General features: G+C 40.7%; 1 protein-coding gene across 9 annotated transcripts in view; it reads left to right on the forward strand.

Moving 5' to 3' along the window:
* Nucleotides 1-16881, forward strand: part of LOC443585 (myosin-10) — a 158418-nt gene that overhangs the window by 76020 nt on the left and 65517 nt on the right. For 8 of the 9 annotated variants that reach the window (XM_041571535.1, XM_041571534.1, XM_041571538.1 and 5 more), the window contains exon 2: nucleotides 7305-7672. In XM_041571535.1, the coding sequence (XP_041427469.1) occupies nucleotides 7328-7672 (345 nt within the window). In that variant the 5' untranslated portion in view covers nucleotides 7305-7327. Of the gene's footprint in view, nucleotides 1-7302; nucleotides 7673-16881 lie in introns of all 9 variants that reach the window. The other variant, XM_041571536.1, reaches the window with a different exon arrangement.

Genomic DNA, 16881 nt, shown 5'->3' on the forward strand with positions numbered 1-16881 from the left:
CATGTAGGATATATAGGGGCAAATTTACTAAAGGGCGAAGTGACTAACGCTGGCGAAAATTCACCAGCATGACGTCATTTCGGGACTTCGTCGATTTACTAACAGGCGCTAGCGTAGATTCGCTAGCGAAGGACATAGACTGTAGTGCTACTTCGCACTCTAACGCCATGCGAATTTTCGCTCTGGCGAATGGACGTAACTACGCATATTCACTAAGATGCGGATTTTATTTAATGTTACCTCTTGCGCCAGACTTGCCTTCGCCACCTCAGACCAGGCGAAGTGCAATAGAGTAGATATGAGTTCTTCAAAAAATAGTCGAAAAATGTTCTAAGTCCCAAAAAACGCTGGCGTCTTTTCCTTCTTACAGGGTGATAGGCTGCAAAGGATCGTACATTTTTTTTGGGGTAACCGGGTTCCCCCCTACATTTCCTTACATATGGCACATAAACTATACACTGGGCACATGTGTAGGGCAATATAACAACTCGATTTCATTTTATTAAGGTTTCCGGGGCTTATGTAATGTAATGTATTTGCTGCAACATATACGTCCATGGTACTTTAACTTCCCACCATATGCAAATTAGGCAACGCTAGCACAACTTTGCTTTGCTTGCTGCAGTAACGCTAGCGCAACTTCGCCAACATTCGACGCCCTGGACGCAACTTCAGATTTTAGTGTATTTGCGATGTCCTGGCGAATCTACGCCCTGCGAAGTGTTGCGATATGAGTGAAGCCGTCGCTAGTAAATTTGCCCCATAGTGAATTGTGAGCATACTTTAGATCCATGGGCTCAGCGTGCTCCCAGCTGCAGCAAGGCATGTCTTTTGTTTTGGCCATCTTTTGGATCATTCTGATTGTCTAGCCTTTAGGGGCCTGCTGGGATGTTGTTCAGTTTGGTCACTTTGTTAACCTTAGGGCACTCGTTTCTTTTCCTTTCCACATATAATTTCTCCACCAACCACTTTCACTGGCAATTACATTTACACACTACTTTAAATCAAATAAGATTTTTAAATGAACACTTATTATTGAGTGACTTGATACTTTTTTTTTTTTTTACAATATGCAAAATTTTAATTCTTAAATATTTGGACGGAGTTCCCCTTTAAAGTGTTTTCATTGCTGCCTTTTTTTTTTACTTACATTTGTAGAATGCATCAAAGAGAGACTAGCTGATAGGATGCAAGCTTTTGGGCCACCATATTTGTAAACTAATATTAATTAAATTATTTTAAATTAAAAGTCTTTTTGTCTATCTAGAAGTCCACTTGTTTTTTTTTTTGCTTGTTTTTTTTTTACCAAGCTCTGGTATCATTATATGACAAATTTATCTAATTTAACATTTCTTCTAATATTGGCCATAAACTATAAGATCCAATTGTTTGGGGAGAATGCATTATAAGCAGATCTTCCCCCAGCAATATGATCATTTAGGGCTAGTCCACACGGGGAGATAGCGACGCGTTTGCGGTCGCGGCGACAAAGCGCCGCGACCGGCGCAGGCGACAGTTTTGTATGGGCGCCTATGTAAAAACGCCTGTGCTAACCACACGAGGCGATGCGCTTTTCAACAGTCGCCTGAAAATGCCTCGCCAGGCTTTTTCAGGCGACTGTTGAAAAGCGCATCGCCTCGTGTGGTTAGCACAGGCGTTTTTACATAGGCGCCCATACAAAACTGTCGCCTGCGCCGGTCGCGGCGACTGTCGCTGCGCTTTGTCGCCGCGACCGCAAACGCGTCGCTATCTCCCCGTGTGGACTAGCCCTTACAGTGAGGACTGCATCAATTAGCTGAAATGGTCCTCACTCTGATTGGCAACATATTGGTCATCATGTTCTACAGGAGGGCCCCAAACAAGGCCCAAAGTGGCAGCGTAAGTACGCCATCTTAAGGCACGGATACATTTTAATATACATAGGCATACAGGCATGAAGTTTGGTTGAAAGAGACTGGGGAAAGTGGTACTTATATGTCCTGAGTGTTCCACCAATCATAGGAACACAAACACACAAAAATAGCAGTAACAGTAAACTTTATCACTGAAAAAGCAATGAGCATCTCATACAACAGAACAATTCCTATAAATGAGGACACACAATGCCTTTGGCTACCCTGTATAACAGGCAACTCACAGTTTAACCTTTCCCTTTATAAACAATAGATTGTAGGATTAAAGGCAAAGTTCAGTCTTTTGTACAGAGTCCCTTTTTTAGTCCCTTCCGAGGTAGCATTATATCTGCCTGGACCAAGGCAGTTGCTCCTGCACATACACGACCAGTGCCTGTTGAATACTCAAACAGAAGCCACATGCTTGTTATTGTGCCAATATCTGGTTTATTCTGGGCCACTCCCAGCAGTACAGCTTAGGGGCTTTAGACCTTATTTTGATCAGGCTCAGTGAGGGAATCTTACATTTTGCCTACCTACATTAGTCTACCTTCTCTTGGCTGCTGGTGGCTCAACCCAAAGTCTGCTAGTAAAAATCCAGTCTCCTCCTAAGTCCTCTTCTTCTTTCAGGTATCCTTTGCAGCACCCAGTGCCCAACAGGCAGACCTTTTGCCATCTAGCCTATCAGGTAACTCTGCTTGATGAGATCACCTTTAGGCAGCTTGGTGACCCTATGTACCCTCTGTCCCCTACTATGTCCCCTACTATAGTAAACACATCTTTCTGGCAAGGGAAAGGTAACAGATCTCATTGACCTACAAAGAGGAGCCAGCACAAGTGTACCTGCTGAACTGAACATTTGTTAAAAAGCCCATTACATACTTCTGCTCAGAGACCTCTTTCATCTGCAGTCATTTTATATGCTTTTGCTCCCATAAAAGTAGGATATTGCACATTATTTGTGCACTGCAAAGAGTAAATAAATGGCCTTTTCCCTAGCCTTGCCCAACCAGTCATTGGATTAGATATACGTATAGCATTTGTTGGTTTAGGCAGGGTTTGGTCTGTGTGTCAGCTTAGTGGGCAGGAAATTTGATCTTGTGGTTCTGCTGTAGTTTTCCTTATCACACGCCATTCCCGCACCACTCAAACTTAATGGAATGTATTCTGGGATAGAGTGCTGCAGTGGGTCGGTTACCCGTGGGTTACCCGCAAAAAAGCGGGTAACTGCGGGTGTCGGGTGCGGGTATAGACGCAGGTCGTTGGTTCTGCGTGTCGGGGCGCCGGTCTTCTCAATAGTGAGTTTTACTCCTTTTGTCTGATCACGCCTACTTCCGATGATGTCACTTCCGGTTTACAATGACTGCATGGTCAGCGGGTCGCGGATTGGGTTGCGGATAAGGTACTTGCGGGTCGGGTAGCGTGTCCAAGCGGGTAAGAATGTGGGTTGTGGGTCCCGGGTCGGGTTCAGGTTTAACAAATTGGTTCTGCACAGGACTCTATTCTGGGACCCCATTATAGAAAATAGAAAATGTTGGAGCCCTAATTATAGAAAATAGCATCACTTTTTAACCCCCATTTTTTTCTTCACCATTTTTTTCAGTGGTTTCTAAGAGACTGGGTGTTACTGTGGGTGTTCATGTTTGACGCTAGAGAGGGTCTTTCATTTTGTTCAGCAAGCGTGTCAGGTGCAGCCTCTGAAGCTGTATGTACATAAGTAGTTTTACATGCTTTATCGCCATTTTTTTATTAATTTGCTATACCGTTCCACATTAGAACAATCACTTAAATCTTATTGATTTATCTTGTGTCTGATGCACTTACCAATGGCACACTGTGCGATATTGACAAAGCCATACATTTTACACTTCCCTTTAATTAGGCACAGAGTAATTAGTACGTCATGCATTGTGCCCCTGAAACTGAGGGGTATGTAGGTATATGTATCATATATGTTTAAGTTGCATCAACATACAAATACAGGACCAATCCTTGTCCAGTCCAATGGGATTTTCTAACCTGATTTTTTTTTGCCCAGATATCTGTTGGGCTGGCCATCTACATCATACAGATAGAGAGACTTCCGGACTAATATTAGCTTGCCTGTAAGTGTAATAAACTAGAGATATCTGCACTAATATTAGCTTTCCTGCAAGTGTAATAAAGTAGAGAAATCTCTGCACTAATATTAGCTTGCCTGCAAGTGTAATAAATTAGAGAGATATTTGCACTAATGTTAGCTTGCCTGTAGGTATTCTAAGGTGGAGAGACCCCTCCACTAATAGTAGCTTGCCTGCAAGTGTAATGAAGTAGAGAAATCTGCACTAATATTAGCTTGCCTGCAAGTGTAATAAAGTAGAGCGATATCTGCACTGATGTAAGCTTGCCTAAGGTGGAGAGACCCCTGCACTAATATTAGATTATGTGCCAATATCACAGGATAGTTTTTTTATGAAAGATGATATATTACATATATTACATAAGATACATAGCATAATTTCTAGCTGTAGGAAAAGTCTTCAGGGCAACTCTGGTGCTGCAAGACGATGAGCTGTTCTTTCCATAGCCAATGCCAGGCTTCCTGGCTGTGAGTTGGAAATCAGGGGCCACTTGAGTTTATAAGCACCACACACAGGTCATTGTTACATTCCCAGGGAGTACACACTTCCTTCCCCTCTGGAGACTGACTTCGATTTTCCAAAACCAGCCTTAAAGAATTTTCATTTTGTTATTGGATTTTGTTCAAGTGCCAGATACTTTATTTTCTTTCCAATCCCACTTTCTCTCATGTCCAAATGCAGTTGTGCTATGGCACATGTTCCCATCATGGGATATATTTACTGTAATTAGGGTATAGCTTCCCAAACTGTGGAGGCCGAAGGCTGATTTAGACCAGATTTGAGCAAAATAAGTCCATACCTCCCAATTGTGCCGTTTTCAGAGGGACAAGTCCTTCTTTTGACAGCTCAACCCGCAGTCCCTCGTTTGTACTGAAAAGTCCAGATTTTCTTTGCACTGAACAGCCAGAAAAAAAAACAATGTTTCTAACTTAATTGGCTTTTGGCAGAGAGCCCAGAACAGCCACAGCTGCAGATAAGATCTTTTGTAACAATTGTGAGATAAGCAAATAAGTAATTGTAACAATATAAGATAACAGGTCCCTTGGGAGAAGTTAGACCCACAGCTTAAAGGGAAATTCACCTTCATTACAAAACTGTAATAACTGGAAAAAAAACACAGAAATATGTTCAAACTTTCATAACCTGCTAAATTTTGTAAAATGAACATGGTAATTGGGGTGTGTGGCTACATAAATGGGTGTGGTCACAAACATTTTTCCAACATACTTGTGGGATCATTGCAAGGTGTTTGTGATTAAAAGAGAGTGTTTCCTTTAATTTACCACACCACTTGACTTGGTATTGCAATAAAAAGATATAGTTTCACGAGTAAAAAATCTTTTTATTCATGCCAGAAGACTAACGTTTTGATTTTGTATTAATTATAAGACCTGAGAGTGCGGATCTTTTGCAGTGAATGTGTATATATATATATATATATATATATATATATATATATATATATATATATATATATATATATATATATATATATATATATATATATATATATATATATATATAGTGAATAAAGTACCCCCTCTTGTAAAATATAAGGATATTATAAGTTACCGAGGAGTTTCATGACCATATAAAAACACGAGGCCGAAGGCCGAGTGTTTTTATACAGGTCAGGAAACTCCGAGGTAACTTCTAATATCCTCATATTTTGCAACAGGGGTACTTTATTTATTATAATACACAAGTTTCGGTGAGTCATGTGACAGAAATGACATCAGAACTCACCGTTTATAAGGATATCATTTACAGGATATTCATGGCTTTGTGTATTATATATATAAATTTATGCACCTTTCTTGAGAAAGGCCTTAGTAACAGACCGAAACGTCAACCTATTTTTCAATATGTAATACAAATAAATGTTATGAGATTTTAACCTACTTTAAGGGGCAGATTTATCAAGGGTCAAACTAAAAATTCTAAATTCGAATTTTCTAATTTTTTTTTTTTATGGTCAAAACTGTCAAATTCGACTAGGGAGTTATTCAAATTCAATTCAAGTTTTTTATACTCTGGCCCTTTGCCACCTAAAACCTGCCGAATTGCTGTTTGAGTCAATGGGAGATGTCCAGGGATCAATTTGGAGTTGTTTGCAGGCATCCTGACAGACAAGTTTTATTCAGAGAAAAAAACTCGAATCGAGTTTTTTTTAAATATGAATCAAATTTGATTCAAGTTTTCGGGGTTGATTTAATTAATGAGTTTAAAAAATTTGTTTTTTTAAATACATTTCGACTGGTCTATTTTCAAATTTATGGGAGTTTAGGGGAGTTTTTAAAAACACATGAATCCAAATTTGACCTTGGATAAATATGCCTCTAAATCAGGGGTCCCCAACCTTTTATACCTGTGAGCCACATTCAAATGTAAAAAGAGTCTGGGAGCAACACAGGCATTTAAAATGTTCCTGGGGGTACCAAATAAGGATATGATTGGCTGTTAGGTAGCCTCTATGTGGACAGGCAGCCTACAGGAGACTCTGTTTGGCAGAACACCTGGTTTTTATGCAACCAAAACTTGCCTCCAGACCTGGAATTCAAAATTAAGCACCTGCTTTGAGGCCACTGAGAGCAAAATCTAAGGGGTTGGTGAGCAACATGTGCCACTGGTTGGGGATCACTGCTCTAAATGTGCTTCTGCATTTTTTGGAATTTTATATTAGGGATGCACAGAATCCACTATTTTGGATTCGGCTGAACCCCCGAATCCTTTGCAAAAGATTCAGCTGAATACTGAACCGAATCTGCATATGCAAATTAGGGGTGGGAAGGGGAAAGCATTTTTTACTTTACCTTGTTTTGTGACAAAATATCACGTGATTTCTTCCCCACCCCTAATTTGCTTATGCAAATTCGGATTCGGTTCAGCCGGGCAGAAGTATTCGGGCAAATCCGAATCTGATTTGAATCCTAACCGAATCCTGGATTCGGTGCATCACTATTTTATATACATAGTGCAATAAAATCAGCTTTAAAATAAAATACTTTCTGGACTAATCTGGTGGCACCAAAGATCAGACCCTCCAAACATTCCTCTGTTTCTATGTTACATTGTTCTGGCTTAGGAAAAGCAAACTTCATGCACCGATAAAGTTTTCAGCATAAAAGAAAGCTGTTCCTGCTCAACCAGTTCAATTAGCCTACTGAATAGATCTACCTTTAATTACTCCAATCATTCTACCTTTTTTAAAAAAAAATTGTGTTTATTTCAAACAACATATTTATATCTATCTCTAATATTTAAATCTATAATTCTTTTTGTTGTTCTATAGAGACCTGAATCACACCCACCAAAATGTCTCGAAATTCCTACCGAGATGATGCAGAGCAATACCTCTTTGTTGACCGGAACCCTACAAGCGGCACAGCCACACAGGCCGACTGGACAGCAAAACGGCAGGTTTGGGTACCCTCGGAAAAACATGGGTTCGAAGCAGCCAGCATAAAGGAGGAGCGTGGGGAGGAGGTCATAGTGGAGCTGGCGGAAAATGGCAAGAGGGTGCCCGTGGCAAAGGATGACATCCAGAAGATGAACCCACCCAAATTTACTAAGGTGGAAGATATGGCCGAGCTGACCTGCTTGAATGAAGCATCTGTTCTGCATAATCTCAAGGACCGATACTACTCGGGACTTATTTATGTAAGTATACACTGGAACAGATTATTGCGGTCATGTATTAAAAGGCACTAAGTTTGCCATGGGGCAGTAACCCATAGCAACCAATCAGCAGGTAGCATTTACTAGTCACCGGTTTAAATGCAAGAATCTTATTGGTTGTCATGGTTTACTGCTCCTGGGCAAACTTAGTGCCCTATATCACATATGGGGGTATATGTTCATAGTTTCAGGGCTGGTGGCTGGTCATGGAGATGTTCACCTTTAAAGTAACTTGTATTATGTTATAGAATGGCCAATTCTAAGCAATTTTTCAATTGGTTTTTATTATTTTTTTTTTATAGTTATCTGCCTTTTTCTTCTGACTGTTTGCAACTTTCAAATGGGCGTCGCTGACTCCCTTCTAAAAAACAAATGCTCTGTAAGGGCTCTTACAGACGAGTGTTTGAAGCTGCGCTCCCCTGCGTTCTGTTTTTATGCGTTCAGCCGCAGGGGAGCGCAGGAGTAGACGCATTCAGTTTTTTTCAATGGGGCTGTACTCACACAGGCTCATGTAGGCGCTGAACGCAGGAAAAATGCAGCATGTTGCGTTCTCAACCTGCATTCGGCGCCGCAGGTTGAAAATTACCCCCCCTCCCAGGTGAAAATGACACTTTACACTTCAATATTAGAAAAACTGTTACCAGGGCCGGATTTACATAGCGGGTGCCCCTAGACCCACTGCCGTTCATTGCCCGTGCCCCCCCCCTTTATTCATGCAAATTTTCATAATAAAGACCAGAGCAATGTGGATTGGGCTAAGGAAATTTACAAAATTAATTATATCTTCTGCGCATCCCCAGTGTTTTTGAACCAATGTGGGTGTGGTTGAGCAGCATGCCGCCCCAAAAAATCCTGCCGCACTTGGCCCGGGCCTAGGTGGCCTTTCCACAAATCTGGGCCTGACTGTGACACAAAAATAGAAAGTAATTGGAAAAAGTCGTTATGTTGATCTATCTGAAAACAACTAGTTGTTTGAAGGTAAACAGCCCCTTTAATAAATCTACCCCTAACTGTATTGTAGTGCCGGCCCAGGCTGGCAAGCTGTGGATTCTGGCAAATGCTGCTGTAAGATGCCTTATATAGTCACTAGTTAGTGGGCTGGTGAAGGATTTTATGACCTCTGTGTACTTGAAATGCCAGAGCCTATTTTGAATCCCAGTCCAGGGCTGTTACAGTGATAATCATAATCAAAAGCAGCCAGATGTAACAGAATGTAAAAAAACAAAAACAAATGCTTTACTAACATTTACCACATTTTTTGCCCACCACATTTTAATAAGCCTAAACACCCAAGGCCTAAACCTCCTAGATTGCCCTCTGGTGTCCCGTATTAGAATCTCATGAGAGCACAAGCACCAACACTTGCCAGATGATTTTTTACTGGGCCCAGTACAGTACAATTGCCTGAAATCTTCCCCCGTGCCATTGCCCTTGAAGTTCATAGAGCATAGAGCAACAACAAAGCTTCTTTCTCAATAGTCACTGGTTCATCTATTAACACCTAGGGGCACATTTACTATGGGTCGAATATCGAGGGTTAATTAACCCTCGATATTCGACCATCGAAATTAAATCCTTCCACTTCGAATATCGAAGTGGAAGGATTTACCGCAATTCATTCGATCGAACGAAAAATCGTTCGATCGAACAATTAAATCCTTCGAAACGCCCGATTCAAAGGATTTCAATTCATCGATCAAACGATTTTCCTTCGATCACAAATTGCCTAGAAAGCCTATGGGGACCTTCCCCATAAGCTAACATTGGTGCTCGGTAGGTTTTAGGTGGCGAAGTAAGTAGTCAAAGTTTTTTTTTTAAAGAGACAGTACTTCAACTATCGAATGGTCGAATAGTCGAACGATTTTTAGTCGTAGTCGAAGGTCAAAGTAGCCAATTCGATGGTCGAAGTAGCCAAAAAAAACTTCGAAATTCAACGTTTTTTTCCTTCTAATCCTTCACTCGAGCTAAGTAAATGTGCCCCTTAATTTAGACGCATTTATAGACTATAGGTTTCTGTAGAGCTAATTGTGCTTTAGGCAATCACTGTAAAATAATAAATAGAACACACAAGGCAGGTGCACTGACAAGAGCCATTAAGAGCTAATGGGCCACAGGCCATCTATAATTTATCTTCTTTATTTCTTTCTTAACTGCTTGTGCAATATATATATATATATCACAGACCATAGAAAATCTACCTGTTGGCAACCTAAGGAAATATAACATCATCTAGACAGGTGAAACCTGCCCAGACCTGTAGTTCCAGCAGGTGGATTCGTTTGTTTTTCTCTCTGCGAGACGGTGGAATGCGAAAGCGCTGAAAACATGATCTCAGATAACACCTGTGTGGAAATTCCATTCTCTGGCTCCGAAATTGTACCTGTTCAAGCAGCAGCCATGAGAAGCGTTGTTTTAATTAGACTTTGCTTAAAAAGCTACAATTAACCACAAGCAAGAACAGACCCACGCTGAGAAAATTATTCTGTTTCATGTTCTCTGCTTGTTGAATATATTATATTTAGAACATCTATATAGAACAGAATATTCATTGTTGTTGTTCACATCTCTGGCTATGCACAACAAGCAGATTGGTGGGGAATGGTGGGCCAAATCAAGCTAAAGCTGGTCATAGACGCAGCAATTACGATCTTTCTTGGAAAAGATCTTTCTAAGAAAGATTGTTCGTTTCAATACATATGTGTAGAGCTGAATCGTCAGATACACAGGTAGATATACAGGTAGAAACAATAGAATTCTATCTGCATCTGACGATTCAGCATATGTGTACAGTATATTGTGAGTGGGTCCCTAAGCTCAGTAAGTGACAGCAGCACAGATCATGTGCAGCGAATCATCAGAAAAGAAGATGGGGAGCTACTGGGGCATCTTTGGATGCACAGATCTTCACTGCTAAATGACTGTGGTTGCCTTGGGCTGGTACAGAAGCCCAAAACATAATGTACACCATTTCTAGCTACCTCTTTAGTTAAGCTTGAGTTCTACTTTAAGCACGGTGTCCCCCTTATGTGAATTAATAAAATGTTCGACATGGCCCTGTCCACCATTAGCCCAAGATAAATATAGCTTCCTAATGATCCCCTATGGGAAGGCTGGGACAGTCGCTCTTGAACCCGCTAACTGTTACTGCCCATTGATATGGCAGCTCCTACTTTTATGCCTAAATGTAAACAAACAGAGAAGTAATGTATTGTGCACACCGTTAGCTACCTCCTATCCTGTTACCTACCTATCCTAGCAGTTAATGGTGCTGCTCCAGCAGAATCCTGCACTGAAATCTGTTTCTCAAAACAGCAAACAGAATTTTTTATATTTTACGGCTAGACATATTGTCAGTTTCCCAGGTGCCCCCGGTCATGTGACTTGTGCTCTGATAAACTTCAGCCACTCTCTACTGCTGTAAAGCAAGTTAGAGTGATATCAACCCCCCCCCCAACAGAACAATGGGAAGGTAGCCAGATAGCAGCTCCCTAACACAAGATAACAGCTGCCTGGTAGATCTAAGAACAGCACTAGTAGTAAAATCCAGGTCCCATTGAGACACATTCAGTTACATTGAGTAGGAGAAACAATAGCCTGCCAGAAAGCAGTTCTATTGTGCAGCACTGGCTCTTTCTGAAAGATCATGACCAGGCAAAATGATCTGAGATGGCTGCCTACACACTAATATTACAACTAAAAAAATACACTTGCTGGTTCAGAAATTACATTTTATATCAAAGAGTGAATTATTTGCAGTGTAAACAGTGTAATTTAGAAATAAAAACTACACCATAAACATCATGACAGAATCCCTTTAAGGATATTAAACGGGATATACATTTTTCTCTTCTGCACCTTTAGTATGGGGAGTACCAAAAAGGAAAAAAGTAAGTTTTCCCACATCCGCAGGGCTGCAAACAACCTTGGTTATGGGCAGCTTGGCTCCTAGAAACAACTGCATTGCTTAAGGCTCATTACAAACCCTCCTTTATGTTTTACCTCTTACCATGAAGCACATAGCTTACATTCTGTGAATGTACAATGGAGACATTGAGAATGCTTGCTAAGCCCACATTTCTGGGAGTCTCTTCTTCTTTAGAAACTATTTCTTCAACCATAATTTGAGTCACTGGGATGAAAAAATGAGTTTTGAACTGTATTATGTACTAAGGTTGCAGCAGGTCAAAGAGGCATGCAGTGAGATATCTGCTTACAGGCCACCGTAACACGTAAAGTCATCCTTTAGAAAGCTCCACATCACTCAAAGCTTGGGATACAACTCACCACTCAAATTCTATTCACAAAGATAATTGTGTTGGACCAGCTCAGTGAATTGTACCTGTACAAATGGCAACGCTCACTTCTGGGCCTTGGGTTGGATTCCAATGACATACAGTATGTCTTGCAATGATATTTAACACATAACTTAGCTGGTCTCAATATGTGTTCCAGAATGTCCTATACTATACTGCATTTTTAATTTGTTATGGTTTTTACATTTTTTGCCTTTGTCTTTCTATCTTCAAAATGGGGGTCACTGACGCCAGCAGCCACAAAATGACTGCTCTATAAGGCTACAATTTTATTGTTATTGTTGCTTTTTATTACTTTATCTTTCTAGTCAGGCCCTCTCCCATTCATATTCCAGGTTCTCATTAAAACTGCTGCTTGGTTGTTAGCAGGGGTGTAACTACAGACCCTGAGGTTGCAGGGGGGGCCCCAGGATGTATAGGGGCTCCATGAGGCCGTAATTAATTAACAATTTCAATTTGGGTTTCCACCTGTCCGGTTTTGACCCGGATAACCCGTTATTTTGAAGGGCTGCCCGGGTCAAAGCTTCCCTCCCGGTTTTCCAAATAAGTAAAACCGGGCAAGATTCCCTTGATTGACACAACGATCGGCCAATCACCGATTGCCACGTCATAGCCCCAACTAAGTCACGACTCCGCAAACTGACATCACAGCCCGCCCCCTGCCTGGTCTCCATATTGTGGGAAGGTGGCAACCCTAATTTCTCTGTATTTTTGTAGAACAGGACAACCTCTGGATATACTGGGGGCCCTAAAATTAATTTGGTGTGGGGCCCAGTAACATCTAGTTATGCCACTGGTTGTTAGGGTGACCTTGGACCCTAGCAATGAGATAATTGCTACAAATCGAAACTGAAGAGTTGCTGAACACAAAGCGAAATAATTCATAAATCACAAAATCTCTGGAATTACTGTCTACACCATACTAAAAGTTTATACATTTATTTGAATGTGAGCCACCCCTTTACTCTGAAGTTTCCTTGTGCTAGAATTGGACACAGATTAACCAATGGCCTTACATTACATAGGTACAGGTATGGGCCCCGTTATCCAGAATGCTCAGGACCTCGGGTTTTTCGGATAATGAATCTTTCTGTAATTTGGATCTTCATACCTTAAGTCTACTAGAAAATCATGTAAACTATAAATTAAACTAATAGGCTGGTTTTGCTTCCAATAAGGATTTATTATATCTTAGTTTGGATCAAGTACAAGGTACTGTTTTATTTAGGGATGCACCGAATCCAGAATTCAGTTCAGGATTCGGCCAAATCCTTTTGCCCGACCAAACCGAATTCTAATTTGCATATGCAAATTAGGGCCGAGGAGGGAAATCGCGTCACTTTTTGTTTAATAAAAAAAAAAAAGAAAGTGAAAAATGTTTTCCCCTTCCCATTCGTTCGGTATTCAGCTGAATCTTTCGCTAAGCATTCGGGGGTTTGGCTGCATCCAAAATAGTGGATTCGGTGCATCCCTAGTTTTATTATTACAGAGAAAAGAGAAATCATTTTTTAAAAATGTGATAATGGAGTCATGTAAAATGGAGTCTATGGGAGAGGGCCTTTCTGTAATTCGGAGCTTTCTGGATAACGAGTTTCCGGATAACGGATCCCATACCTGTACTAAGTTAATCAATTTCAGGCCTTAAAGATCCTCTTTTTGAATTGACCTGAAAAAGAAATAAACCCTCCAGGCTGTGTACAGGGAAGAAGCAAACCAACATGTACCGGCATATGCCGTTATCGCATTTTTATTGTTGAACTTGCAGCACAAGCTTTCGGGGACCAACCCATTCCTCAGCTGAAATGCTCCTCGGGTGCAGCTATTTCACCTGAGGAAGGGGTTGGTCCCTGAAGTGTTGTGCTACAACTTCTGCAGTTAAAATAAGATAAGGGCCTATGCCGGTACATGTTGGTGTGCTTGTATACAGCCTGGGTGGTCTGGGAATTGAATGCACCCTACAGAAACAAGCAAGGCGAAAGAGCAAGAAAAAATGACTTAAGAGAAATAAACCCCATCAGGCACACAGTCCATTCATCTTGATTAAGCAATCACTTTATTAATAAATGGGCATCCCAGCCATACAGTATAAAGGTTCCATTCAATTTTATGCCTTGGGTCTACTGCTTTAGCTCTTATCTAGTGTTCAGATTTTGTCCATCTTATGGTTAGGAAATTCAGACTTGCAGACCTGATTGAGAGGCTTGTTTCCACACTTAGGGGCAGATATATCAAGGGTCGAATTTCGAAGTAATGGGAGTTTTTTTGAACTCCCATAACTTCGAAATTCAAAATAAATTTAGAAATAATTTTTTTTGGCCGAATAGCTCCGTTTTCAATCGAATTCAATTTGAAGTTTTTCCAAAAAACAAAAAAAAAAAATAGATTTTTCAAAGTCCACCAAGTGACTCCAATTTCAATTCGAATTTGGACTATTCCCTAGTAGGGATGGGCGAATTGTTTCGCCGAAAAAATGACGCCCATAGACTTGTATGGCATTGTGCGTCAAAATAAAAAGACGCGCATTAAAAAAATTTCGCTGCGCAACAACATTTTTTTGACGCCCATAGACTTTAATGGGCGTCAACGCCATTTTGCGAGCGGTGAATTTTTGGCGAAATGGGTCAAATTCGCCCATCCCTATTCCCTAGTCGAGGTACATAAAAATTAACTTGAAATTTAAAATTGTTTACATTCGAATTTTCACTTCGACCTATGATAAATCTGCCCCTTAGTAGAGGGCTGTATTTTCTATATAGGCACCCTAGGGAAACAGGTTCAGGAGGGAGGCAATTATATTAAAACATAAATCTCTGGCCTGCTGCCAAATGCTTGTTAGTCCAGCAGTGGACCCCCACCAGTCACTTGACCAATAAGGCACCTGCCATGCTTCAAGGGGAACTATTGTGAAAAGGGAAATGTAATATAAGCTTCCTCATACTGAAGTAAGAAACTTTCTAAATACAATCAATTAAATATTCTGCATTGTGTATGAAATAATAAAGTTTATATTCACTATTCCTCTCTCAGCATCCGTTTCTCTTCATGAATGATCCAATATATCTTATAGGAGGACTTCCTTTTCTATCAGATTTATTAGAGCTCAAATAACTGATTCCAGTACAAACAAAATCTAACAAAATAACTCCCTTTTGCACAAATTCTGCATGTAGAGAGACATGATGTCTGGTGATTTTAATAGAGTGAGCTGTAATACATCTTTAGGCAAAAGGAGCCCCCCTATAAGATGTATTGGATCATGCTTCTGACACCCAACTCCTAAATGAAGACAGATTGAGGAGAAACAGATGCTGAGAGAGGAATAGTGAAGATAAACTTGATTATTTCAGAAATAGTACAGATTTTTTCATTGATTTTATTTAGAAAGTTTCTTATTTCAGTATGATGAAGCTTATATTACATTTTCGCGATTGTTCCCCTTTCAACAACTTGTGCTGACCCCATGGTAACTGTGTTCTGGTACCACTGATGAACCTGACTGTCACTATGACTTTGTAAAGGAATCGTGCCAGTGACCAAACATAATAGAGGTACCAGTGGAGCAAGCAAAGAATGTGACTTGTATTGTCTGTTACATTCATTTCATTTGTACAAAGAATGTGGGTAGGCCTTGGTTTCGGATCACTCCATTACATATCTGAGATACAGTAACACATTGGAATGCTTAGAATGTTCTTCTGAAAAAATGTATAGGTTTGTCCAGAAGTGAAGAACATTATCAGGGGGTTTAAGACCCTGATCTCCCCACTACTCCAACTCCATGACCTCATCATGTGGAAGAGAACAGCTTCCTATAGACCTTTCTACACAGGGACGATGGCATGGCACATACAGTTTCTTTCAAAACCCCACTTGCATCAATGTTTGAAGGGATACTGTCATGGGAAAACATGTTTTTTTCAAAACGCATCAGTTAATAGTGCTGCTCCAGCAGAATTCTGCACTGAAATCTATTTCTCAAAAGAGCAAACAGATTTTATTATATTTAATTTTGAAATCTGACTTGGGTCTAGACATATTGTCATTTTCCCAGCTACCTCAGTCATGTGACTTGTGCTCTGATAAACTTCAGTCAGTCTTTACTGCTGTACTGCAAGTTGGAATGATATCACCCCCTCCTCCCCCCAGCAGCCTAACAACTGCACAATGGGGAAGTAATAACCAGATAGCAGCTCTCTAACACAAGATAACAGCTGCCTGGTAGATCTAAGAACAGCACTCAAAATCCATGTACCACTGGGACACATTCAGTTACATTGAGTAGGAGAAACAATAGCCTGCCAGAAAGCAGTTCCATACTAAAGTGCTGGCTCTTTCTGAAAGCACATGAACTGGCAAAATGACCTGAAATGGCTGCTTACACACCAATATTACAACTAAAAAAATGTACACAGTGTAATTTAGAAATAAAAACCAAACAAATCATGACAGTATCCTTGCTGTCACTTACTGAGGGTCCCTAAGCTCAGTAAGTGACAGCAGCACAGAGCATGTGCAGTGAATCAGTAGAAAAGAATATGGGGAGCTACTGGGGCATCTTTGGAGACACAGATCTTACCTGCTAAAGGGCTGTGGTTGCCTTAGGCTGGTAAAGAAGCCCAAAACATAATGTATAACATTTCTAATTCTTTAGTTAAGCTTTAGTTCTCCTTTAAGCAGGGCCAGAACTAGTGGTAGACTGCAGAGGAATGTGCCTAGAGTGCAGGTGGGGTAGGGTTGCCACCTTTTCTAAAAAAAATTACCGGCCGGTGGTGGGGCGGGAACAAAAAGGGGCGGTTACTTAACGGTGCTGCAAAAGGGGCTGAGCAACACGCCTGATGGATAGAAACCTGAAAAAAAAGGTAAGTACTTAGCGAATTG

Source organism: Xenopus laevis, chromosome 7S (genome assembly GCF_017654675.1).
Source record: "Xenopus laevis strain J_2021 chromosome 7S, Xenopus_laevis_v10.1, whole genome shotgun sequence".
In the NCBI taxonomy this organism is placed as follows: domain Eukaryota; kingdom Metazoa; phylum Chordata; class Amphibia; order Anura; family Pipidae; genus Xenopus; species Xenopus laevis.